The sequence below is a fragment of the Lissotriton vulgaris genome, chromosome 10, assembly GCF_964263255.1.
Source record: "Lissotriton vulgaris chromosome 10, aLisVul1.2, whole genome shotgun sequence".
In the NCBI taxonomy this organism is placed as follows: Eukaryota; Metazoa; Chordata; class Amphibia; order Caudata; family Salamandridae; genus Lissotriton; species Lissotriton vulgaris.
Window position 1 is genome coordinate 794803802 of NC_141698.1, and position 27669 is coordinate 794831470.

The 27669-nt window shown below is 43.4% G+C and overlaps 1 protein-coding gene across 1 annotated transcript in view; it reads right to left on the bottom strand.

The window, feature by feature from the left end:
• Nucleotides 1-27669, bottom strand: part of DNAH11 (dynein axonemal heavy chain 11) — a 3435931-nt gene that overhangs the window by 2355674 nt on the left and 1052588 nt on the right. The window contains exon 25 of the mRNA XM_086939827.1: nucleotides 2464-2586. Coding sequence (XP_086795953.1) covers nucleotides 2464-2586 — 123 coding nt within the window. The remainder of the gene's footprint in view (nucleotides 1-2463; nucleotides 2587-27669) is intronic.

Genomic DNA, 27669 nt, shown 5'->3' on the forward strand with positions numbered 1-27669 from the left:
TCTCAACATCACCAACAATCAATACAAAGTTAGACTGGACTGACCACTCTGCCATTCTTATCTCCCTGCTCAGTGCACTACTAATAAACCACTACGTCCGACGCCAACACCCTTCTAAACAACTTTGTCAATTTTTTAAAAAGCTATGTGATTGACCTGCCCCAATTACAACACGCAACTGCAAGCCAAAGCCTTCAGCACCCTGGTATTCTAAAGACCTTTCTGAAAATAAACTCTCAATTGGTAGACAGGAAAGAAAACGGAAGAAAAACAGAACTCCACAGGACCTTTTGATACTAAAGATGCTCCTTATAACACATACAGATTATCTCATGAGCCATATCAAAATACTATACCATCAATGAACCACAAACAGAAGCAGAACAAACAATTAAGCACTGCATCTGTCTCCTACCAAACCCACCTCTGCCTCACTCCACAGAAAATGCAATGACATCAACTTCTTCTTCAGTAAAGAAAAGACAGAAGATCCAACAGCACATTGATGATAAAAAGCCTTCATCGCTAGCACCCACCCTTTCCTGTAGACTCCTGCAACAGTCAGCCTTTAAACCCTTTCTCTCCCAGATCTGGCTAATATACTCAAGTCCCTCAAAGCCACTTCTTATGAAGATGAGGTCTTACCATTGTCCCTCAAAGCTCTCTCTGGGGATGCTCTCTTACTCCTACTTACCATTGCCAATGCCTCCCTTACTCAAAGCCTCTTCTTAGAAGCTCCCAAGACTAGCCAGATCTCTTCCCACTCTACAATACACCATAACCAGACCCTGATAACTTTGCCAACTAGGGATATATCATTCACCAACCATTCATCTGCAAAATCATTGAAAAAGTAGTCTATGTTCAATACCAAGATCACAGCAGTGCTAACCATGTCCTGCACAACTATAAATCTAGCTTCAAATCATGCTGCAGCACAGAGACCACCACGTTTCACATTGTAGACAATACTCCTTTAGCCACAGATGAAGATGTCCCTGCCTCCTAATATTGCTGAAGTTCCCAGCTGTCTTTGACATTTTTGGTCATCCAATCGTCATATACATTACAGAGTCACGAATGGGAGTCATCAGCACTGTTCTTCAGTGCTTCTCCTCCTTCATTTCAAAGGAACACCAGCTCTCTACAAGGGCGCCTTCAGGTCACAAAAGATCCCTATCATATGTGGAGTCCCCTAGTATTCTATATTGTCTACTGCCATTTTCAATCTTTAAATGGAGCCGGTTGGTGCTCTACTCATAGATAAAAGCATCAAGATTCATCAATATACTGATGATGCACAACTCTACTTGAAAGGCTACCCTGCTCCTCACATCCAGTGCCTCAAACACTGCTTGCACTTTGTCCAGAACTGGATGTCCAGCACTTTCCTGAAGCTCAACCCAAAACATACTATTTCTTATTATTTGCCAGGAACAACAAACAGGATACAGTACAAACCTGACTGAATGACATCAACATTGATGGTTTCGAACTTCAACTCTCCCTGAATGCGAAATCACTTGGGTTCACCACAGACACCAACATCTTCCCCAAGGAACGCATTGCCAAAGAAATAAAGATGGCCTGCACTGGCCCTCTTTTCTAAAGGAAGTCAAACTATTTCTTCCAGAAACTGACTTTACAAATGCTGTTCAAGCCCTAGTACTTTTGCATCTGGATGGTGGTAATACCTTACTCAATAGCCTCTCAAATCCCACACTGGCACCCCTTAGGTGCATCCTATACTCTGCAGCACATCTCAGCTAGGGACTGAAAAATATATGATCACATCAACCCACACTGATGGGACTACATTAGCTACCCTCGCTAGTGTGCACCATCTTCAAAACTACCTGCATCATTTACAAAGCCATCGCAACTAGCACACCCACTTATCTTGCAGACATGCTCACAATCTCAAACAACTGTAGCCAGGACACCATCAGACTGCAGGCTCAGAAGTTTAAAAAACAAACAACAAGACAAAAGGCATACACAGGATCTGAAACAACATCCCCATATCCATCAGTGCTCTTACAACACTGCTCTAATTTAGAAAAGACTGGAAGATTCACCTCTTTATAGAACACTACATGACAATACACTTCCCGCCCACAACTCTGCTTACTCTTCTATGCTCACCAATTTTAGGGTTACCTATAACTACATAGAGTGCTCCACTGCCCATTGGCTAGGTTTGCACTCTAGAAATGCCATATACATATATACATCGGTCATCTCATTTTAGCTTTTATTTCAATTGGTCTTCACTAATCTATAATCTCTGCATCTTTTTTATCTTTTTTTCTAAAGGTTGGTGCTTGTGAGAGAAAAAATAACATCTTTAAAATATCATGGTATTTGAATGCTTCACCATAGAAATCTTCTTGAGTTATGACAATGGGTTGGTTGGCTCTGATTATAAGGTGTGAAAACCATGTAGAGAGATCAAGTACTTACTTTCTCAGTTACCATCTCTTTCACAGCCTTTTCAACAATGCTGCGGACTTCATCTTCTACCTTATGTAGCTGTAAATCAAGCAAATTGGCCAGCGTTGTGCCTTCCTTCAGAGAAAACTTGACCTACAAGAACAAGGAAAACAAGTATTAATTTTGAAGATTGACTGGTGTCTCTATAAAAGTCCAGTAGGTCTAGACGTTTTCCTTCACTATTTTGTACACAAATACTTCAGGGTTTACCTAAACTCGGAGTAAATGTTTTATCAATGAATTCCAATAATATTTTAAATGTGCTTATGTGATTATATTTATCAGGAAGAACGAAGTAGCACACTTTGACAGCTCTACAGCAGTGGAGCCAATAATAGGTGGCCGGGAACTCTTCACATCCATCATTTGCCAATTAAAAACAAAAACAGAAAAACAATTCAACATTTTGCTCAAATGAGTGTGCCAAAAAGTATTGGGAGGAAATGTGAAAAATCAACATAATGTACGTAAAAATAAGGGAAATGTTCATCTGACCCCTTCTTATGACTTGCCCATTGTACTAGGGAGATATTTATGTTCCGGATAGTTTGGCAAAATACTTCCAATAAAAAAAAAAATCCAACATGCTCTCCAAAACTCAAATATGTCTCATGTAGCCTAATAAAGACAGATTATTACATCAAAAGAACTTTAAACACCATATTGTTATGGTTGTTCATTGCTCATGGGGGCCAAGGTGTAGAATCATTATAGGGAACAGCCTATGGATCCTCATATGTGGAATCTGAAGGAATTTTGAGGGTGATAGTTGAAAGAAGGAAGATTGCTTAAGATTGCTGGTTCTCGTACTCCTGATCTCAATGAATACATCTTCACTTTAATCTACAACTGAGTCTGTCTACTTTGGGAGGAGTACATTTTAACGCTGGTGACAAGCAATCCAAAAGATTAATCAAGAACCATCAGCTTATTTGCTGCATAGTGACTCCTGGCGATGGAGACTACTGAACAGAAATCCAGTCTTACTATGAGAAGGACGCTACTCACGATACAAATTTATAGTGGAGTTATCCCCCGCTGTTATGGCTGCCATGAGTCTATTGGCATTCGGGAACAGTACAAGCCGACTAACACAGATTAACCATGCCAGACCTGGCACCAGCATGTGAAAAGGACAGCTAGCGAGTGGCAGTAATCTACTCCACTGCAGAATTGCGAGCAGACTTGGACATGGAGCAGTCATGTGGTACCTGGTGCAAGACCGTGGAGAATATGTTCAGTATAGCACAGAGTAGTGGATTTCTGGTTGTAAGTGCGCACTTCCAACGTCTTCTGTGTGCGGTGCAATGTTCCAGAGGTGTTGTTACAGCGTATAACGTCTCAGCATCTACATACAAGTGACAATTTTGCATTGGGCCACAAAGCACAGTGATGTGCACACTATGGCAGTATTGGCCATCTGGCAAATTGATTGAGTTTTGAAAGAGTTGACACGCACAGCTTGTGGTATTTGTGGGGAACCAAGCAGATCTCACACTGCTGATGTGCACAGCCTTGTGGAACACCGTTCATGCACATTGTTTATTGTGATTGTGGGCGGATTTAACTCTTGTGGGATGCCAAGTATACTTCAGTGTGCTTGTGAGCACAGCTGATCGTGTTACCTCATGGTGTATGTATGCACAGCTTATCATGATTGTAGCAAACTAGGTATGCTTTGAAGTGTGATATGCACAGCTGGATGACAACTGAAGGAAAATCCTGTAGGGGTGCGGTTGTATGCTAGCTTGCACTTGATGGGAACCTTTAATACATCCTGTGAAAAATACTGCTTGCATTACCTTTACTGTCAAATCCTTTTGTATGACACTATAGTAATCAATTGCCATGGCTACAGCTAGTATGACGCGGCCCCCACAGTTTCTTCAGAAAAGTGTGATCCATTGTAGTCTCGGAAACATTGGAAGCAATGTTTTGATTCTTGTTTCTTGGCGATAAGGGGTGAGAAGTTTTCTGCAGTCTGGAAACAAGCTGTATTACTGCATATTCTGGGAGTTGAGGGGTAAAATGTGTAAGAAAGTCTTAATGAAACACCAGTGGGCGAGAAGAGGGTGAACCATCGGAATTTTTTAAGATGTCTGTAATGATGTTAGAGGAGAAATTTGTGTCTCAAATCAACATGGTTTTAAAGAGAAAAAGACTTGACCAGAGTTCAGAATATAATGGAGAAAATTGGGAGCTCCATGGCTTCTTTAAAGACATTATCTCACACTTGTGAGTTTGAGTCACTATCAGATTCATTGAATAGAGATCAACTGGTGAGGTGCACCAATTATCCAAGGGATGTAAGAGAAACTGAAGCTGAAGGCAGCAATAGTGATCATTGAAAGGACTGCGAATACAACAATGAGGGTGTAAGAAATGAAGGATGGGGCAAGGTTGTCATGCCAGTATTGGGCAGTGAGAGTGAGTCTGGAAAGATTGAGGAACTTTATGGAATAAATGTACAGCATGTAGGTGATTATGAAGTGGGGCGGTCTTTGATTAAAGAGAAGATAATAAATTAAAGTGTTTAGGTGCGTCAGTGAAGGGTGTTTTGCACCTTTAGGGACATACAGGAGATGCAGCAAGAAAGACCACAATGCCAGAGTATGTAAAGGACAAACAATGGATGGTGTAGCTGCAACTTAAGTTTTGTTCTGAGCATTAATGATGATGGCATAGTGGATGGTGGCCCAATTGTGATGCTGGAGTGTGAAATTATACTAGGGGGAAGGAAAATCAATGTATTGGTAGAATTGCGTTCTCCTTACACAATTTTGGGACGAAAGTATTGGAAGACATTATTTGGTGAAGATAAGATTGTCTCACAACCACATGGCATTAACCCTGTTAGTTATGGAGGGACGAAAATCAACTTGTTGATGTACACAGTGACGAGAATTCAGTTTCAAGACTGAGAAATGGTGGGGAAGATATACATTGCCAAAAGAAGAGACAACTTATTGGGTTGGTGACCTCAGGGGGACATGGAAGTAATGTTGAATCCTAATTCTGTGGAAAACATAATGCTGCTGAGACACATTAGCAGCAATAAATACATTATTAATGAGTATCCCCAAGTTTTTAGTGATGCCCTTGGGTTGTTAAATGGTTTTGAGCATAAAATCACTCTGAAAGGAAATCCTATACCATCGGTGCACAAGGTGAGGAAGGTTCCACATTTGAAACTGGGTCCACTGAAGGAGAAGCTCAAGAAACATTTGGATGCCAATGGTGATTGATGAAATTGAGGCCTTGGACTGGCTTGCTTTGGTCATTTTGGCACCTAAGGATGGTGGAAGGAAAATTTAAATGTGCATAGATTTAAGAGATCTTACTAGACATATGTGGGTAGACCATCAGCTCCTACCTAGCATTTCTGAGTCCCTTACTATGAAGGGGGAGGCTAAAAAATGTTTAGTGTGCTGGACTTATCTTCGGCCTTCCACCAAATTCTTTTGCACACTGACTCAAGACACTTGACTTCTTTTGTCACCTCATTGGGTGCTTATCGTTTCCTCTGTATGCCGTTTGGGTTTAAGTCAGCTGCAGCCTGCTCTAAACAGGTGATGTTAAAAGTCTTAAGAGCCATACCCAGGATACTGGTATTCCAAAATTATATTTTAGTATCAGTGAGAGGCATGTTAGAACATGATTGCATCTTGAAATTGGTTTTGGATATGATACAGGTTTGTGGTCTTACTTTGAGAGAGGAAAAATGCAAGTTCAGGGTACCATTGGTCACATATCTTGGTCTCACGATTTCTAGGGGAGGTGCGAGTCCCAAATTTGAATCAGCAGAGAATTGTGAAAACACCTTCTCCTATCAATAAATATCAGGTCAGGTCATTTTTAGGTGTAGCAGAATTATGTGCCAAGTTGATTCCCAATTGTACAATGCTTTCTTAGGTTGTTCAGAATTTGGTGAAGAAGAATTGTAAATTTTAGTGGGCTAAGGAGTGTACTGTTGCTTTTAAGGCTATCAAGGATGCTATTGCTGTGTTCCCCACCTTGGGGCAGTTTGGGGTATGTCATAGAACTTTATTATCCACTGATGCAATTATAAGTGACCTTGGGGTGGTGTTGTCTCGAATTGTAGATGAAGAGGAACGTCATTGCATCTGCCTCACGTTCAATCAAAGGTGCTGAGAAAAGGTATTCAGTGATTTCATGTGGGGCATACCTTTCACAGTGAGGACTGATCATCATCCTTTAGTTCATATTTTCCCATGAAGGGAAGGTGCACACTTAACTCACAGGATAAAAAGGTGGGCTGGATGGTTTAAATGGGAAAAAAAGAAGTGTAGGCACTCATAAAATTGAGGGAGGTGGGGTTTAGGTTGCCGCTAAGAGGAAAGCATTTAATGAAATACAGATTTTCTTGCTATGCATCAGCAGGCATTTAAACTTGGAATGTGGTGCAGCATGCTATTTAACATATGTTTAGTGTTTCCTCACCATAGAAATACTAAAAAATAGGGCAAAAAAGCTCATGTAACAGTACATTTTTTTAAAATAGATTTGAAGGAAAGGCTTAAGTTTAGAAGGGAATTTGTTGAATATTCCAATATTTTCATTATGCACCTCCACAAGGGTGTTGCAATTTTATCTGGCTAAGGAAAATCTGAACAAGTGGTAACAGAATGGTGCATATTCAGCACAATTCCACACAAAAATGCTGTAAAACCTGTAGTTGCGACAAGCAATCTCAAGTTGAGTCCAAGCCCACACTAAATGTTCTTCACAATTTGAAGATTGGGCTACAATCTGCTAGCGCTTCACAGAGAATGATTTTAAGGGTGCTTTTTGCTAGCTTTGAGAGGCATATCTTTAACGTCAGCTTTGCACCTCCGGTTACAATAGGGAAAGGCTCCATGGTACAAAGGGACACTTGTAGAAAATCCCACATTCACTATGATTACCTTGTGATCACTGGTTGATCAGTAATTGCTAAATCAACCTACTTAACTTAGAGCACGCACTTTGCTGCTCCAACAATGAGAACTATACTTTTGCCTAATGTTCCTTTTCCATTCTATACCAAGGAGCAGGTGATTCTAGGTCACAATATTTTAAATAGCATGAGCTACAGGACAGTTTTGTCAATGTTGCATAGCCATTATTTTATCGAGGGGGTTAGGGGCGGACACTGGACACATTGGCACATGCATAAACAAAAACTCACAAAAACAAATATAAACACAAAAAATACATACACACTTGCACACAAAACACTTCAGATATGCTTTAAAAAAATAGTAATTGTGGTCTTTAAATCCCTCTTCAAGCCAGCTGCTTGCATGTAGGTGCGCACCACTTAGCAGGCTTTCAAGCTGAAATAAACCAGTAGCATAATTAGAAGCGTAAGACCTGATTGTACTCTATGCTCACAATCCAAGTTTTGGCAGACCCAAAAAACCCTTAGAAGCCAGGACAAAATGCAACACAGTTGCAAAGTGCTGGACCCCACTGGTGCAGGCGTTCGGAGCGGCATGCAGGTATGTGATGATGCCGGCTGCCTCAGTGTCATCAGTACCTGTTCCTGCTGTAGTGACACTAGCACTGCTATATCAGTGCTGGGATGACACAGAAACTGCACCCTGTAACACTCACTTGCAAGGCATGGGCAGAGGTTATAAAATAAAAGGGTTAAGACTGCTCAGGGTCTTCCACTGTGTAAACACACTGCAGTGTCTTGCGTGCAGCTGTGGCACGCGCAAGTCCCATCCTGCAGTCTGCAGTCAAATAGGCAACGTCCTCACACTGGCGACGACAGCCCAGCACTAAGACCAGCCCACTTGCACCACAAGTCTGTCCCTAACGCCAACGCATTCCTACCTTTGCACAGGGGCTGCTGCACGGCATGCCTGCTGAAATCAACCATGCCCTTGGTGCAGTCTCAGCTGAGCGGCCGTATCTTCTGACCACCAGAGCTACGTAGCTCCACCAGACGTGGGTGCATTGCCACCCAGACGCGAGCACGCAGCCAGCCCAGCCTGAATTAGGAGCTGTTTCTTGTTTGTGGCCCCACAAACTGAAGCTTTAGATTCTTGCAGCACAAGCACGGCCAAGAATTTGGAATTAAAGTACTGCAATCAGGAGGAAAAAGAAGAAACAAAAAAACAAAGGGGAATTAAAACATAAGGAATAAAGATCGACCTGCCCACCTGCTAGACGAATTCCTGGAAAACTATACCCTCTCCACACCCAAAGTACCAGAAGCCAGGTGTTTCCTGAGTGTGTAAGAAAACAAGCTCGAGCTGCCACACTGATACTTGCTGATATCCTCATCAAGCATTGGCTGCATCAAATCTTCTTAAGCTCAGTGGGTAAGCTGCTCCATCTTGCAGCCATGGTTGATGGAGGAGGCAATGAAAGTCCCCAGCAGGCTCCCACCCCAGCTACCACCCAGCACACAGAAGTCAGTGCGTTGTCATCTTTCATGAACTTGTGGACCCCAACACTGCATCTCCCCAATGGAAGACCTGGATTGGAAGGCTGAATAAATACTTAGTTGCAAATCGGGAGACTGACGGCATGGTTAAGAGGTCCCTTCTGCTCCATTATGATTGGGAGGAAATCTAGAAACTTTTCGTGCACCTACCAAACACAGGAGCAGCAAGTGACTATGATGAAGCCGTCCGAGTACTCAATGTGCACTTTGACCCACAGATCAACCATGACTACAAGCGCTTCAAACTCTGCCAAGCCTACCAATGGGAAGGTGAGTCTATGGACACCTTCTAAGCATGTTTGCAAGAACTGACCAGCACATGCATGACTGACGATCAACCCAAAGAGGTGACGCTAGCCATACACATGGAAGAGGGAACAGGCCTTGACAAACACACAATTGCCTGTCAGGGTCCCGATGCGGGTTCTATGGGAGAGAAGAACACCCCCTTGAAGAATGGCCAGCACAAGGATGAACATGCTTCAAGTGTGGCACCCTAAACCACTTCGCCACTGCATGCAGAGGTGGGCCAAAGAACAGAAGCACATGAGGCAGACAGCCACTGTCGAAGTCAGTGCGGCAACTGTCTCTGGACGACCCAGAACCACAAGGAGCATCTCAAATGTCACAAAACGATCACCACCCCCTTGAAGATTCATCCCCCAATTATGAAGAAGACATATTCCTCATATCATTTGCAGGTGACCTCAAGCAACGCAGGCGACCACAGCCTACATGCGTAGTTGAAGTAGCAAGATCCAGTATCAAAGACCTGATCAAGCAGGTGCCTCTGTCAAAGTAATGGGGAACCAACAATATCGGCAACTCCATCCATGCCCTCCGCTGTCCCCAACTAACACATTTGGAAGCCAGACTCTCTTACCACTAAAAGGCAAAATAATCGTCCAGCTAAGAGCGGAAGACCAAGAAATCATGACCACCTGCCACAAGGTCAATAGAGAGGCAGATACCCTTGTTGGAAGCCACACAGCAGAGGATCTAGGTCTGGTCACCATCGCATACCTGAAAAAACCTTCCAGACAGATGAGATATCAGACTCATTTCCTCACCTATTCACAGAGCTCGGGTGTTTGAAGGTTCTCCCAGTCTAACTGCATATTGATAAATCTATCAAACCAGTAGCCCTTCAGCACTGATGAATACCATTCAACCTGAGTCCATTCGTCGAACAAGAGCTAAACAAACTCCAACAACAAGGAGTAATTGATAAGGTTTCTGGTCCGACACTGTGGGTGTCACCCATGGTGGTCACTGAAAAGTCGAAGCAATCAGGAAAAATAAGACTATGCATAGACATGCAACTCCCTAATCAAGCGATTAAAAGAGAGAGACACATAACGCCCACGATGGATGACATAATAGTAGACCTCAACAGCTTACGATGGTTTTCTAAATTGGACCCCAATGCGGAGTATCACCAACTAATGCTGGCAGATGAAAGCTGTTACATAACTACATTCTCAAAGCATTTAGGACTATGCCCGTGGAAACCGCTGATTTTTGGAATCCCTGAAGCTGCAGAAGTTTTTCAGGATGCAATTCAAGTGACCCTGTATGGTCTGCAGGGGGTACTAAATGTCGGTGACGATATCTTGATTAATTTTTCATTTATTGAAGAACATCACCTGCACCAAGAACAGCGTTGAAGCGGTTGTCTGACCACAGCATTACACTCCATAAGGACAAGTGATCATTCTTTCAGAACTCCATTGAGTTCTTTGACTACGTGTTCTACCACAAAGGGGTTCAGGTGGGCCCTCGCAGGTCCCACACCATCAAGCAAGTACAATCTCCTACCACTGTGTCTGGAGTTGCCAGCTTCCTGGGAATGGCCACATTCTCTGACCGGTTCATTCCCAATCTAGCAACCATAGCCGAATCACTCCAGGCCCTAACTAAAAAAAGACACTGCATGGAAGTGGGACCATAGCCATTCCGTGTAGTTACTGACCACCAGCCGCATGTTCTCTTATTACGAGGTTCAGTATCATAGCCTCCACCACAAATTGGATCATGGAAGATCCAATTGTAACACTCACAAATGGATTTAGTCTGCAGACTAAAAACCAAAAACCCAGCTGACTTCCTTTCCCGCCACCCGCTGATTCCGGGGAAGGTGCCACAGACAATATCAACACCACAGAAGATTATGTAAACATGGTGTCAGAAGGAGCATGTCCACACGTGCTTTCCATCAGGGAAATCAGCAAGGCAACTAGAGGTGACCCAGTTGTGATGAGTCATGGAAGCACTTCAAAGGGGCTTATGGCAAAACTTCCCACAAGTGTGAATGAAGGTGGTCTGCACTCCATTATCCTCCATTTATATTCATTTACTTATCTTCCATAAATTTTAACCTGTTGTGTGCTACCCGGATTGTGTAAGCCCATTACACCATATTCTAAACCTCAACATGTGGGGAGTGCGCAGATACACACTCCACTCCCAGGTGCACAGCGTTGTGCGGATTCCAAATCCATATTAATTTAAATCGTTTAATCTTTTTCTACAAATTTCTTCAATATTTGTCAAGTATATTTGTCATTGTTCTTCCTTGTTCATCAAGGACACACTTTTTCCATACTGTATTTAGGTAACTTCTCATATTTTTATGTGTCCATCCGGACTTCTTCTAAAAATAAGATCCCAATACACCAAGTCGTTCAGAGCAGCATTCATTTATTTCGAGCCTAATGCATTTCGGGCTGTCATCCACCCCTTCATGAAAGGACAATTATGGATGATGCATTACTTATCAACACAGACCATATCACATTTTACATTCCTTTTGAGAATTTCATTTGTTTACAAGTTTACATGAACTAATGTTCGACATTACACATCAGTAAATAAGCCTCCTAAAGTGCATCATGCTTCACAAACCCAAAGTCAGTGTAATCTAAATTCAAATTAATCCTAGAACTTCCCTTAAGGTTATCTTCCATACCACTTCTTAAGAATTATGTTAGTCAAAAAAACGCTACTGAAAACACATCCCATCATGGTCTCACTAAATCTTCTTTTTTTGCAGTTATTAACATCTTTTAAGCATAAATCTGCATTGCATCTACTGAGCCCTGCCGAAGTTGTCTACCTATTTCCTAGTAACTTACGATATTCACAACCTTCCATATATCAATTGTCGGCTAAAAATCATTAGTGCAACCGTGTTTCCGTGATCAACATACCTGCTCACGTTTTTCATTTCTATCAGCTCACGCCGCGCGCTGCACATAATTCGAGGAGGCTTATTTACTGATGTGTAATGTCGAACATTAGTTCATGTAAACTTGTAAACAAATGAAATTCTGAAAAGGAATGTAAAATGTGATATGGTCTGTGTTGATAAGTAATGCATCACCCATAATTGTTCTTTCACAGTTACCCCTGACGAAGGGCTGGACGACAGCCCGAAATGCATTGGGCTCGAAATAAATGAATGCTGCTCTGAACGACTTGGTGTATTGGGATCTTATTTTTAGAAGAAGTCCGGATGGACACATAAAAATATGAGAAGTTACCTAAATACAGTATGGAAAACGTGTGTACTTGATGAACAAGGAAGAACAATGACAAATATACTTGACAAATATTGAAGAAATTTATAGAAAAAGATTAAACGGTTTAAATTAAGATGGATTTGGAATCCGCACAACGCTGTGCACCTGGGAGTGGAGTGTGTATCTGCGCACTCCCCACATGTTGAGGTTTAGAATATGGTGTAATGGGCTTACACAATCCTGGTAGCACGCAACAGGTTAAAATTTATGGAAGATAAGTAAATGAATATAAATGGAGGATAATGGAGTGCAGACCACCTTCTTTCACATTTAGTAAACACTAGCCCCCCATTGGTTATTGCACCCACGAAAAGGAATGCAGACAAAATGTTTGAACTTATGAAGGCACACATGGAGGAACATCGAGTTCGGAGCAACAATCGGAGACGCTGATACCCACAAACATCAGGAAGGACTGTAAAGATATTTTAATAAAAAGAATGGATGGATCATGGACCCTTTTGTTAAAAACAACATAAAGATTTAGAACATTTATCGTTTTTCATTTGAGCATGAGTTTTTAGGACAAGTACGCAAGGTAAAAGCAGATTGTTTGGTGCATTATGGGGGAGGAAGTTTCGGCATGTAGCTGCTAATGTGTCAGGTGGAGAGGTAGGGGGTGGAGCACAAACTGTTTAAACACGGCGCACAAGCGCAGGAGATCGAATTATGTGCAGCGCGCAGCGCGCGGCTTGAGCTGATAGAAATGAAAAACGTGAGCAGGTATGTTGATCACGGAAACACGGTTGCACTAATGATTTTTAGCCGACAATTGATATATGGAAGGTTGTGAATATCGTAAGTTACTAGGAAATAGGTAGACAACTTCGGCAGGGCTCAGTAGATGCAATGCAGATTTATGCTTAAAAGATGTTAATCACTGCAAAAAAAGAAGATTTAGTGAGCCCATGATGGGATGGGTTTTCAGTAGCGTTTTTTTGACTAACATAATTCTTAAGAAGTGGTATGGAAGATAACCTTATGGGAAGTTCTAGGATTAATTTGAATTTAGATTACACGGTCTTTGGGTTTGTGAAGCATGATGCACTTTAGGAGGCTTATTTACTGATGTGTAATGTCGAACATTAGTTCATGTAAACTTGTAAACAAATGAAATTCTGAAAAGGAATGTAAAATGTGATATGGTCTGTGTTGATAAGTAATGCATCATCCATAATTGTCCTTTCACAGTTACCCCTGACGAAGGGCTGGACGACAGCCCAAAATGCATTGGGCTCGAAATAAATGAATGCTGCTCTGAACGACTTGGTGTATTGGGATCTTATTTTTAGAAGAAGTCCGGATGGACACATAAAAATATGAGAAGTTACCTAAATACAGTATGGAAAACGTGTGTACTTGATGAACAAGGAAGAACAATGACAAATATACTTGACAAATATTGAAGAAATTTATAGAAAAAGATTAAACGGTTTAAATTAAGATGGATTTGGAATCCGCACAACGCTGTGCACCTGGGAGTGGAGTGTGTATCTGTGCACTCCCCATATGTTGAGGTTTACAACTTCCCACAAGACCTTAACAACTGGTATGGCCTGGACAAAGAATGCCCCGGAAAGATGTGGAGGGTGTGTGACAACCTGAGTTCCACGGCAGATAGTCTGATGTTACAAGGGTCTTGCATTGTAATCCCTGAAAGTCTCCAGGACTGTGTAATGACCCTTGCCCACATATGCCATCTAGGGACGGTTCGGATGAACTTGCAGATGGGAGAAAAGATCTAGCGTCCAAGGCTGGAAATCAATGTGGGTGACTTCGTAAAACAATATCCATCCTGCCTAATGACTCAAGAACCCACAGTGCCTATCATCACTGAAGAACTGTGCACAATCCCCTGGTCCCAGATAAACCCCGATTTCAGGAGGTTCACAGATGGAAGGATTACAGTAGTAATGATCAACAGCTACTCCAAATACCCAATAGTTAAAGTAATAAAGTCTACATAATTCACAAATGTTGCCCCACTGCAGAAAAATACTTTTGCTCTATTGCGACTCCCCCAAGAGATAAAGACCAACAATGGACCACTGTTTCAATGGGCTGACTTCAAGGACCTACTCCTATCGCTCAGTATATGACTTCGCCACATCACCTGCAGTGGCTCCAGGTCAATGGTGAAGCCGTACAATTTATTTGTATGCTGAATAAAGCACTAAATATCACAGTGGAAGTGGGCACCAATCCTGAGATAAGCCTGCACCAATTCCTGCAGAGAATACAGAGGAACGCCACACTGCACCACACAGTGGTCCTTTGGTGTTTAATGCTCATTGGACATCAGTAGAACACCATCTCTGTGTCCAGCCAGTGGACACCGATGCCGTATGAACCAGCAGATACCCAAGCCTGTTGCATCAGGACCAATGAACGTGTCAGCCTGAAATGGCATTCCAAGTTCGGAAGCTACTACCAGGGGATCTGGCGTTAATACGAGATCAGTGGCCAGGATGGAAATTCTGGACACCCCTCAAGCCAGGCACTTGGACAATCTCACGTGTATGGTCACTGCCAAGCAGAGATAAGAAGTTGTCACCAGGAATGTGTTGTGGTTACAGAGAGTGGACGGCTTCAGCCAAGAAATCACCCAGTCAGGAGATGAAGAAGCTGACTGGGGCAGCCTGAGCCCACATTCTGACTCAGTAAGAAGTCCTGCTGCCAGTCCTCAGGTTGAGTCCCAAGGGGTGAGAGAAGACATGGACACAAACCCTCAACATGAGCCTAATGATGGTGTTAGAAGCAGTCAGTTCCACCCTCTGGTTATAACTCAAGGCCAAATCCACCTCCAAGTCAGAGACTGAGAGACTTTGCATGCCAAGCACTCGGATACAGGTCAACTCCACTCTGGGGAGGGATTTAGTGACCTCAGCACTGCTGTAGCAGTGCTAGGATGAGCCAGAAACTGCACCCTGTGGCCAGGCGTGGCCAGATGATATAAAATTATGGTGCTATGACTGCACGGGGTCTTCCACCCATAATTACACTACAGTTTGTGTGTATATCTTGCCTGTGGCGCGTGCCAGACCAATCCTGCAGCCTTTGGCCAATTAGGCAATGTCCTCACACCTGCCAAAACTTCAGAGCCTGTCTGGCTAGCCCTCTGAGTACCTGTACAATCCCAGGACAAGTAGATGTTTTGGTACTCAATGGGAGAAAGTTAACAAGTGCCAGTACTCAGTACCTGTGAGTACTGGCCCATTTAAAGCATCATTTCAAATGGTACATAGAGATATTACGTATTTCGGCATGCCCTGAAATGTGATGAGTGAAGAAAAAAGCACACTGAATCTGGCACATTGGGGAAGCCGGGATGGATGCTTTGTTTCCTAGCTTCACATTGTGCAAGCCTGCCAATGGCTTGGTTATCACCATTTCTCTTCAGTTTGCTATCTCAGGACTCTGCTCTATGTTTAAATCACAGAGGAGCTAACTTAGCAAACATGTAGATATGTTGACCCTTTAAATCAAGTGGACAAGAGAAGTGTTTCTCGAAAAAAATACTAAAAGTTAAGGTGAATCAGTGCATTCTAATTTTATTATGTGGATATCACACTGCATCCCCCTGACTTAAAGAGATTTTAGAAGTGGGCGACCTCAGTAATGACATTTCTTTGTATTAGCAAAATAAATTGGTCTCATAGTCCCAGGTTTTTGCCAAGACAAAAGTAAAACCTATAGCTTAGGCTGCAAGAGACTTTCACACTGAGCTCACACGTCACTGCAGGCATTTTCATTTTTTTTGAGTGCCTTGTATTGTCATGTGCAAAAACAACAGTTGATGGACAGAATACAGAACAATGTCATACATTCACCCCAATACAGAGATCTGGGCCTAAATCCATTGCTTTTTTGCTCACTACACCACCCCAGTTCAGATATGGCGAAATGCAAAGCAGCCTTGACCCTGTGCCTCATGGAAACAATCCAGCCCGAGCTGCCAAGCCATGTCTCCCATGGACCAGAATGAAGCATCCTAGGACCGGTTTCTGGCTCCACGGGAACTGCCAATTCCAGGTAGTAGGCACCCAAGAAAACTTATTAACTAGGAGAGTGAGTTGGTTAGGCCCATTGAGGAAACATTTTAAAGGGGATTGCATTATAATGAACTTTAAGGACCCTAGCTGGGTAAGGGAAGTTCTAGCAAAGGTAATTCCCCCATTGCAGATAAAGTGCAATATTTAATTCCAGCCTCTGGGATTCTGCTAAAGACACCTTCAAAATCCCCAGTTCCATGCGAGGCTGACAGGTAACATACCCAAAAACATAAGCTTAGAATATAGTTCTTGTTTACCCCTTGTTGATATCTAATAGGTTCCAAGCATTGAGTACCCTCCAGGATATTGATTGACATGAGTCAGGGCTTTATAGGGTGAATATGGCTTCTACTCCGAGGGACAGGAAAGTGGTTATTGATATGGATATTATTGGTACCTACTGTATAGGCAATATTCCAATAAGTGTATTATCACCCCCAATGTATGATAATGTGTATAATGTTTGCCAGAGTTGGGTACTGCAAATATGTCATCTACCAGTACTCCTGCCCCTGGCTTGGAGTGAAGTCGTACATTTGCATTATGCAATGTGGGTGGACTAGCAAACAAACAGGGCTCACTAGGATGGTCTGAGTTTATAAGTGATCTTGATCAAATATGCAACTTGGTCTATAGACCCAATTTATTTTGAGGGTTTCTCATCACACTGGCTTGAGGCCGAACCCTCATCTTCTGGTAGGGCCATGGGGACTTATGCTTCTTACGTCAAACAAGCTCCCTGTCAATATCAGGAAAAAAATAAGAATTGGGTCACATTCGCTAATATTATGACTAACATGTAGGGATGGGGTACTAGTTAACTTCTATAATAACGTTTTTGATTCCACTTGTGGGAAGCCGGCTTTAGCACTTGATGGTGGTCTGGAGACACTTTTTTGTTCTATTAAAAGCAGTTTTATTTTTATATGGGTAGGTGACTTTAATATCCAATCCTGTCCGCTACACTGGTCTGTGAGGTAACCAATCAGGCCAGGGAAGGTTATACACATTTTCCTCAAAATGACTATGGGGGTACATTTAAATCAATTGATCTGCAGTTATTGAAATGTGCCTTTGATATTAATTGAGATCCGGTACCAACATTTATAGGAAGAAATGCCTCCACCATTATGGATCATATTTTGATCTCAGTTAATACAAGCAAGTGGTGTATTACACCTAGGGTTGCTCAGCCGGCCTTGAGTGACCACAATTGTATTATATTAATATTCCTTTTCTGGGGCTAAATTTGTGTAGCCTCACTGAGTACCATCTCTAACATTATCCCCACAAGACCCAATGGGGCACGCATTAAGTGGGATGGAGCCAACCCTTGTAAAGTCTTATAAGGTATTATCTCCTTACCAATATTTTTTATTGCCTCTAGGATGAAGTTAATCCCTATCAGCTACTCTCTAGTTTCACTAATATTACTAATATAACTAGCAACTTTTTGACCCGCCCTCGTAATCAGGGTCACGGTCACCACAGAGGGTTGTTTAATCATACATGCACTGTAGCCTGTCAACAACTGAAATTGACCCTTCATTGTCAACCCAGAGACAATACGCTTATCAGGATCCTTTATTCTAACTTTTAAAGGATCCTTTTCCTAAGAAAAAAGGAGTTACAAGAGGAAGCATGGTCTAAACTGTCCCAGGCTGCAGCTACTGCAGATAACAAAATTTCTGGGACACTGTTAGTTCCGCTTTTTTAAAGAGCGATTCTTTTCCAGAACTGCTATCTCATATTACATGTGAAGGTTGGATGGCTATTTTATGGATTTTTTAAGTGTGCTCGATGCCCTGAGGGATAACATACCAAGAGTGCAACAGTACCCATGGCCTCCCCTACCACTGAACATTACGATAGAAGAGGTCTTAATAACGTTGAAATAAAGGCAGGATGTAAAGCACCTAAGCCCGATAGGGTGCCAGTGGATGTTTAAAAACCTGCTGTTGAATTGTGGGGCCCAATTTTAACCAGAGTTTTTAATGTGGCTGCAACCAATGTGATCCCTCTTTCATTGGGGCTGTCAACTATTATACCAACTTCTAAAAAGGGCAACAAATCTGAATAAAAAAATTACTACCCAATATCACTTCTAGACTCACATGCGAAAGTGATGAGTAAAGTCCTACTTAGGAGACTGGAAGAATGGGCATGTGAATGTTCTCCCCTGTGCAGTTTAGGTTTAGAAAAGGAGTGGGGACTATAGAGCTATGTGTGAATTTGGATCTGCTACCAGGGAAATATACTTGTGAGAAAGATGACAGACTGTACCTCTGCTTTGCAAATCTAAGTAGTGCTTTTGACTTAGTTGAGCACTCTATCCTTTGGCCATCCCTGCTTACCCTTGTGCGCTCAGGCCGATAATATATTTTCTTGAAAGGTTGTACAAGAAATGATCAAGTAAAGTAAGTTGTGGTCCATGTGGCGAATGCACCACGAATTGTGCTGTAGAAAGAGGTGTCTGGTAAGGCTGTGTTCTTGCCCCACTACTATTCTCTCACTTTATCAATGAGGTGGACAAGGCTCTACAAGCGAATCAAGCAAATGGCCCCCAAGTCGCCAGGAGTCCCATACCACCTTTGGGGATTTAGTTTCTCATGGTCAATAAAACTAAGACCTATACAATGATTTGCAGGGCTAACCCAAAGAAATTTAGAACTGTTTTATTGACAACACTCCTGTAGACCCTAACAACACTTTTAGCCAATTGGGTATTACTTTTGCAGGAAGTGGTTCTTGGTCACATGAAATACAAATGTTAGGGGCAAGATGAACAAAAGTGTCCACTGGATCTTTAGGTTTTAGGCACAGTTGGAAACCCAACCTATAAAAGAAATAGGGTAACATCTATCGTCACATATGGGGCTAGTGTATGGGGTCATCATAACAGTAAGGCTCTCCAGATCAAGGAAAATTGTTTCCTCATGCACCTGTTGTGCTTACCCACATCTGCCTATACAGAGAGAACACACAGAGAGACAGGGTTACCGTACCTAGCTGATTTAATTTTACTTCGCCTTTTGCTGCTTTGGTGCTCTATTTCGGTAAAAGAAGAGACTAGTTTCACTCTAGATTGCCTGACTAATTATGGAAACTCACTACTTGCATCCATAAACGAAGAGCATCTTGCAAAGCTCCAGGTCTGCAGAATACTGCGGCCAGACTGGTTCTAAACCTGCCCCCTCGATCACCCTCTGTGCCCAGTTTAAAGGCCCTACACTGGCTCCTAATAAGAAAGTGGATACATTTCAAACTCTGCTGTCTGGTACACAAAAGCCTCAACAACAAAGGCCCAAAATATCTAGCCAAAAAACTAACAAAACACCTACCAATAAGAACCTATCCCTCTACCAGCAAACATCTTACATATGGCATGAAGTTACAGCTAATCACTCTCTGCCTCTAATACACCTTAAAATTATAAAATTTTATTTAACATGATGACAAGTTATGATAAATTTTCCAGTATGTTATATAATAACCACAGTTCCATGAAGACATACAATCCCTCAGATAGCAAAGAACCAAAAAACTAAGGAAAGAGAAAAGGAAAAAAAAAGGGGATGGATTATTCCTCATCCATTTAGTTAATGGTAACCAGACATTTTTACCCCATTAAGGTTTCCGATGACCCTTGAGTCTGTAAATAGCCTGGTCCATATTATATATAGCCAGCAGTCTTGCTCTCCAGTTGATAAAAGTAGGAAGGTCTGGAAAGATCCAGTTAGATGTAATATTTGCTCTTAGGATAGCCATTGCTAAAAATACGAAACCAGTATCTGACCTTATCAGAGCAGTTTGGCTTAGGGCTAGGTCCACCACTGAGATCACTAAGGCTGCTGTAATTGATATGGGCTTACTCAATAGCTGCGTTAGAAAAGCCTCAATATCTTGTAAAAGTTCTGCCAGTTTGGGGCAGCTAAAGAACATGTGTTTCAAGTCAGCGGCTACCAGCCCACACCTACTACAAGAATTCCCTTGTGTCCTTGACCATTTTGCAATTTTCCCCGGGGTGTAGTAGAGGTCAAAAATAGCCATATAATGTTGTACCCTCAAGCTTCCAGTTATTAATGTTTCCTTAGCTAATGCTATACAGCCTTCCATATCCATACTGCTCTGCCCCAATTTGTTCTCCCACTTAAGAACCTGAGAGGATAAATCATCTGGAAAGACTGCAAGTAATGATTGGTAGATTTTCCCAAGTCTGGATCTCGAAGTTATAATATCAAACAATGGAACTTTTGCAAAATGGTCCCTCTCCTGTAACATCATTTTCGTCAAAAAACTTCTTGTTAGACCTGGCACCTTGGCGTGAGTTTCCCTTCCACTTTTTGCTGATGTGCCTCTGATGTTTTGCTGGTGTTCGATGCTCAGGGCACTGCGCCATGGCCGATCTGTGCCGCAGTGCAAGTGCTCCCAATGTAAAGTGTATGTGTAATTGATTTCCACGATTGGATTATTTGCTTTACTGTCAGTCCCCACTAAAGTGCACGAGGCGTGCAGGGGCTTGTAGATACAAATGCTGCTAGTGGGCCTGCAGAGCTGGTTGCACCACCCACAGAAGCAGCCTCGTAAGATATGTCTCGGGTCCGCCATTGCTGACCCCGCGTCCAGTCTTGTACTGTCACGCTGACTGTGCAAGTGCCCACACTTGCCAGTCCCAGAACCTTCCCTCACCTTCATATCAGTCACCCCTCTGGTAGGCCTACGGGCAGGGTGCATTGTAAGCATAAGGTAGGACAAGCCTAGAGTGTGGCATGTCCTAGTAGTCAATTACCGCCCTTTCTCGTTCTTCACTATTGAAGGGCTACCCGTTCTCCTAGGACAGATGAGCTGTCGGAGCTATTACACGCTATAGTCCCGGCAGGCTCAGGGAACACGGTAGCAGGTCGAGTTTAGTATGCCTGAACTCAGAATAATAAAATACTTCCTTTAGTAAGGTTTATTTTAACATCCTGGGTTTGCAAATACTACTTTTAGAAAGTTAGCATTTGCTCGCCTAACTGTTCAGCCCGCCTCTGCCAGGATGTGTATCTGCTGTCTGAGTTTGTGTGAGTGACAGGGCTGGGAGATTCCCGGGGATAGTCGGGTGCTCCAGATGGATGGTGAATGGGGTGCTTACACCAGGATGGGTGGGCGGAGTAGTCCTTGACTCTGAATAGGGTTGTGCTCCACCACCACAATGCTGGCTCCACCTCCTGCGGAGCGTCTGATGTTTCTGCCCTGCACCCTGAAAGAAGACGGCATCGTCCTATCAACAAAGTACTTCAGAACCGGGTTGAACCAGGCTCAGGCCCCCTGGCCTGCAAAGACAAAAGAAATGCAGTATAAATATAGAGGTTCCGCTCCTTACAAATGAGATCCAGTTTTGACCACGACGAACCTCTGTCTGACTAGAAGAACCAAGAGAAGCTGAAGGACGGAAACCAGTCTGTAACCTGTTGGACTGGCCTGCAGTGGTGCCTTGCTGAGAACGGAGAGGAAAGGACCAGAGAGGACTTTGTAGACTTGTACCTGAAACGATCTCCAAGGGCTTGATCGAGAGCTTGCCCCCTGAACAGAACCCCAGGACCATTGGGTTCTATCTGCTTGTGCCCGTCTGCTGATGGGCCTCAGTTCTTATTCCCTCACCAGAGTTGTGACTCGGGTGCCTTCGCCCCCTCCCAGGTCGAGACAGCTCGGAGCTTGGTCGCCCCGCCGTAGAGAGCATTGCTCATCCCTGAGTCGCCCTCCGCGTCAGTGCCGGGCCGCCTGCTCTCCTGTCACTTCGCTGCTTACGAAGCGCGCTGTGTACCTCTCATCTTCTCCAGCCGGAATCTGCACGGAGAGCTTTTCATAGCCTCGGACGGTCCGTACGTCGTAATGTACCCGACTGTCTCGCTTTGCGCTCCTGCATACCAAGGCTCGTGCCGCACCTCATGAAAGGCCTCCCCGTACTGTGGTACCGGAAGCCTGGTGCTGCGCCCGTCTGCCCGAGAACTCGACGCCCCTCACAGATCCATGAGTACGACCCGGCGTACTAAGAAGTAGTACGTCCCGCAGGCCTGAACGGCGCCTTGCCCCGTGAGCTGCATCGATCCCGGATCGCCGCAACCCTCCACAGTCTAGCTCCCCCACCTCGCTCCTCGAGGGGGACTGAGCCGGAGATATCGTCTGGAGAATCGTCGGCCTCGTTCGGGGTTCGCCCTCACAAGTAGCCGCGCCTGAAACGCCTCGGACTTCCACCAGCAAGGTACACTTGAACTCCGTCCCAAGTTCATATCGGATCCAGGGTCCGCAATGTTCTTATTTCCCTGTCATCGTACCTTGCTAAACCACGAACATTGAAATACTAAGTTTGCCTATTGTAATCTGGTGACCTCAACTTACTAAACGGTATTTGGTCTTGTGATAATCCTGCTTGAATCTATCTTTTATATAAAGAATACATATTTTTGATACAACCATACGACTGGTGTCCATTTGTGGTGGGTCAGTGGGTTTACTGTGTGTGATCATGTATGCTTAACTTACTATCGCCCTGAGGATTAGCCTTGTCTGCTCGCACCACACTACCTAGAGGGTGAGCAGGGGTTATTCGAAGGAGTAGTTCCCTTGCCCTGACGTGGAGCTGAGGGTCCTTGCTTGTCACAACGGCATACCTTTGCCAACCAGAGACCTCCAGTTCTAACACTTCTAATTTGCAAAAACTTAAAGAAGTGTCTTGTTGGGAGTCCAAATTTCTCCTGCAATTCGGAGAAGGACATCAATTGTTCTCCAAGACAAAAGTTTACCAAAACCTTAACTCCCAGCTGCTCCCACCCTCTAACTATTGAGTCCTGAAAAATTGGTGGTAATAGACCGTAGGAAAATAGAGGAGTGTGTGAGTTCACATTCGGAATCCCTATCTGCCGCCTCACTTTTCTCCATATTGAAAATGCTGATTGAATTACCATGAATTTCCTTTTCTTATAATAACTAGGCACTATGATTCGAACCAGGGAATTATGAGCCTGTGTGCCTAATAAATGCTCAGATATTGTAGGTTTAGCTGATTCTGGTACCTTCGCCTTGTCACCGGCCAACAATAGCCCCATATGCTGCAATAAAGCAGCCCAGTGATACAGCTGGAGAGACGGGAGCCCCCATTGCCCCCTCTCTTTTGGAAGTACTAACCACTTTGCAGCCCTTCTTGCTTTGTGATAACTCCACATAAATCTTATACAGATTCCTTCCGCCTAAGCTAAGCAAGAAGCTGGGAATTCAAGAGGAATTGACCGGAAAAGGTATAAGAACTTTGGGAAAATGGACATCTTTATAACATTACATCGACCGTGTTATGAAAATGCAGACCTGACATTTTTCGTAAATATGGCTATATCGTCTGCATAGGCCATTGCCTTATACGATGTCCCATTTACTATAATAGCTTTGATCAGTTGATCAGCGTCCAATTTCGCCAGCAGCGGATCTATATACAGGGCGAACAGTAATGGTGAGCAAGGGCACCCCTAACGGGTGCCTCTGCGAATAAATAATGTTTTAGATCCTCGCCTTGATATCTAAACCCGGGCCTTTGGAGACCTATACAAAGCTTGTAGAGCAGTAACAAATTCCGGCGGGAATCCTTTAATCTTCAGTAGCCACCAGAAGAACCCCCAGGAGACCCTGTAGAATGCTTTCTCTGCATCCAACAGGATCATCCCCAGGGGTCTCCTTTCAGCCTGTGCCCAATCCAGCAGCGCTATTGCCCGTCTGACATGGTCCGAGGTGTCCCGTCCCGGGATAAAGCCATGTTGCTGAATAAAGACAAGCGGAGTAATAACCTTCCCCAGTCTAAGCGCTATGATTTTAGAATATATCTTGTTATCTGTGCAGATTAAAGATATGGGGCGATAGGAGGAGGGGTTTAGTTCCGGCTTGTCCTTCTTTTTAAAGACTACAATAGTAGTATACCGCAATGAATCAGGAGTATATCCGCTCTCTCCGAAGGACTTGTCTAAAAGTGGGATAAAACTCAAGTGTTAGTAAGTCAGCGCCTGCTGCCTTACTGCCGCCAATGATAGTATTTCCTCCCTGTGATCGGCAGCCAGCATCGCCCTCTGATCAGGGGTAGTCTGACCCGCCTCGTAATCAGCCAAATACTCCCCTCCTACATGGTCTACATCTACATCCCCTTCCTCAGTAGCATACAATCCCTGATAAAATCCATGAAAGACATCCAGGACTTTATCCGGGAGGTTCTGAATCTGCCCTCCTGAGTTTCTGATACAACATATCCTATACGCGACTGCTCTTTGTTGAATTTGTTTTGATAGCAATCTGCCGGTATTTCCTCCAAATTCATAGACATCAGCCTTATATTGCTTGTAATTCCTGGCTAGATCTTCACCAAAGTGCAAATGAACTTTAATTTTGGCTACTGCTATCTTTTTTTGACAAACCTTGTTCTTCTGTGAATCACTAATTACTTGTATAAACTCTTCTTCAGCTTCTCTGAGCTATTCTATCCAGACATTAACCATGTCCATTATTTTCCATTGACGATACAGAGCAAAGCTCAAAGTTTCTCCCCTTGCCGCAGCCTTAAAAGTATCCCATACTATCAGTTCAGAGGCTTTCCCCCTATTCACCTCAAAAAATTCAGCAATACATTTTGAAAAATGTTGACAATATTCTACATCCAGCAGTAACTTCCTGTCAAAAGACCATGTTGTCACTGCCTGCAGCTCACTTACTACCGGAAGTTGGATTACTAAGAGATTATGATCCGATATTAGTCTGGGGGGAAGCTCACAAGTGACCCTTCCTGCTATTGAGTTAGTGATGAAAAAATAATCTAGACGCACCAATTTTCTATGGGTAGCCGAAAAGAACGTATAACCAGCTTCCCCTTGGCGCTGCTATGCCAAATATTTATCAGTCCATGCTCTTGACATAAGCCTTGTAAAGCCCTAAAAATATTAAACTTCCGTCCAGAATAAGACCCATTACTTAGCACATCAAAACCAGCATCCAAGTGGATATTGAAATCCCCCCAAGTACTATCAGCGGTGGCTATAATGCTAACTCAGTGTTTAAAAATTCCAAGCTAGCGGGATCGTCCAAATTGGAGACATAAAAAGAACATATAGTATATAGCGTCCCACTAATACCTGCCTCAATGATTACCCACCTCCCCAAACTGTCTTCTTTCACTCTGTTACATATTAAGAGCCCGCGCATAGCTATTATAGCTGTACCACGAGTATTAGTGGCTTGCCGAGTGCATGCTAGTAAGTCGAGTCCCAGCTCCTTCATCCACATTCGGTTGATCCAGCAAATGTGGGTCTCTTGCAGGCATAGCACATCAAACCTCAGATGCCTAATTATTTTTGCCAAGATCCCCCTCTTGTTCCTATCATTTAGGCCACAACAATTTAAAGAGCCCACCCTTATACCCCTGCCATGACGGACAGTTACTCTCAACATACTACATTGGGCTGAAATTGGACCGTGATCTTTCACATCAAGACTAACACATTTGAGAGTTACCTCCCTCCATCCCACCCCCCATTCTCCCCCCCACCCTCCCTTCCAGGTTGCACCAAAAAACACCCCCCCAACACCCCCCGCCCACTTACGAGACCTGGGGACCAACTACCTTGGTGATGTGGGGCTGACCACACTCAGCCCTCCTGGCAGTGAGACCTAAACCCGACTATATTCAAACAAAATTCACATTATTTTGGCAAGTAACGCACTCAGAAAAGAAAATGAGCATCAATAGACGAGAGGTAAAAGCAAATATAAGGCCTAAAGAAAAGAACAGATATATGAGCCTAAATCAAATACTAAAGGATACCTAGCGCATATGATCCCCAGGGTCAAGCTAAGCAATAAAGACTAAGCTCAGAATGAATTAAACTAAATTAAATTCCCTTCACTTAAGCTCACAAACAAATTTTTTTGGTTAAGGTCCAGACAAGGACAGCAGAAATTCCTTAGCCTGAATTTCTGACTCGAAGTACTGAGTCCGCCCCTGGAAAACCACCTTCAGCTTAGCTGGGCTCATAGGAAATGCCTGTGCCCCTTTTGCCTGAAACTCAGCTATCATCTGTCTGAGAAGCCAACACTTCTCTACCATGTTCTGGCAAAAGTCTGAGTGTACGAAAAATGCACAGCCTTTCCCGGATCTTTTCCGGTCAGGTCTAGCAAGGTCATACAAAGATTCCCTTGCCAGAAAATGATTTAAAGAAATCATGATAGCACATGGGCGATTCTCAGATTGACCACCTATTCTTCTTTGATTAAATGAAATGCGATGGGCCCTTTGGATTTGCGTCTTCCATTCCCACTGAGGTAGGTCCAGAAAAACCTCTTCAAAAAGATCTATAACAAATTGACGGATATCAGACCCTTCTTTTCCCTTGGCAATATCCAATATTTGAAGATTGTTCCATCTTGCGCGATTCTCTAAATCAGTCAACTTTATTAACGTATCATCCCTTTACGCTTGCATGGCAGCAGTCTTTTTCTTCTGCACATCGAGTTCATCATCCAATTGAGATATCCTGGTTTTCGCCTCTCCAATTCTGGTAGCAGAGTCCGCGCAAGACTTGGCAACTCTTCTTATCAAATTTTGCAACTTCCTACATGCCCCCTGCGTCTGAGCACTCTCAGTCCTAGTTTCCTCTTGATGGGCCATGATTACTTGGTAAATTGTAGCTAATGTTATTTCTTCTGTAACTTGCAGGGTCTTACCAACCTCAACCAGGAGCTCAGCATTTTTCCCCGCGTCCTGATTTACCCCTAGATTTGGAGTGAAGGCGTAGTCCCAGATCAGGTTACTGGCAGTCCCATCAGCCCCATTTTCAAAAAGAGTGGGGGGGGGGCGGAAGACTTTTTAATCGTACCCGAGATAGAAGAGCCCTCAACTGCGTCTTCTCCCCAATGTAAACTACTAGTATTGCTTCCTTCTCCCGCCCAGTCCTTACTCCGAGTCTCGTCTTCTGAGGAATTAGATTGCTCCGAGAGCGAAAAAAAACTTGTCAGTGAAATCCTCATCTAGACAGTTAATACCCTTTGTACTGGTATTATTCTGAGTGAGGTGATC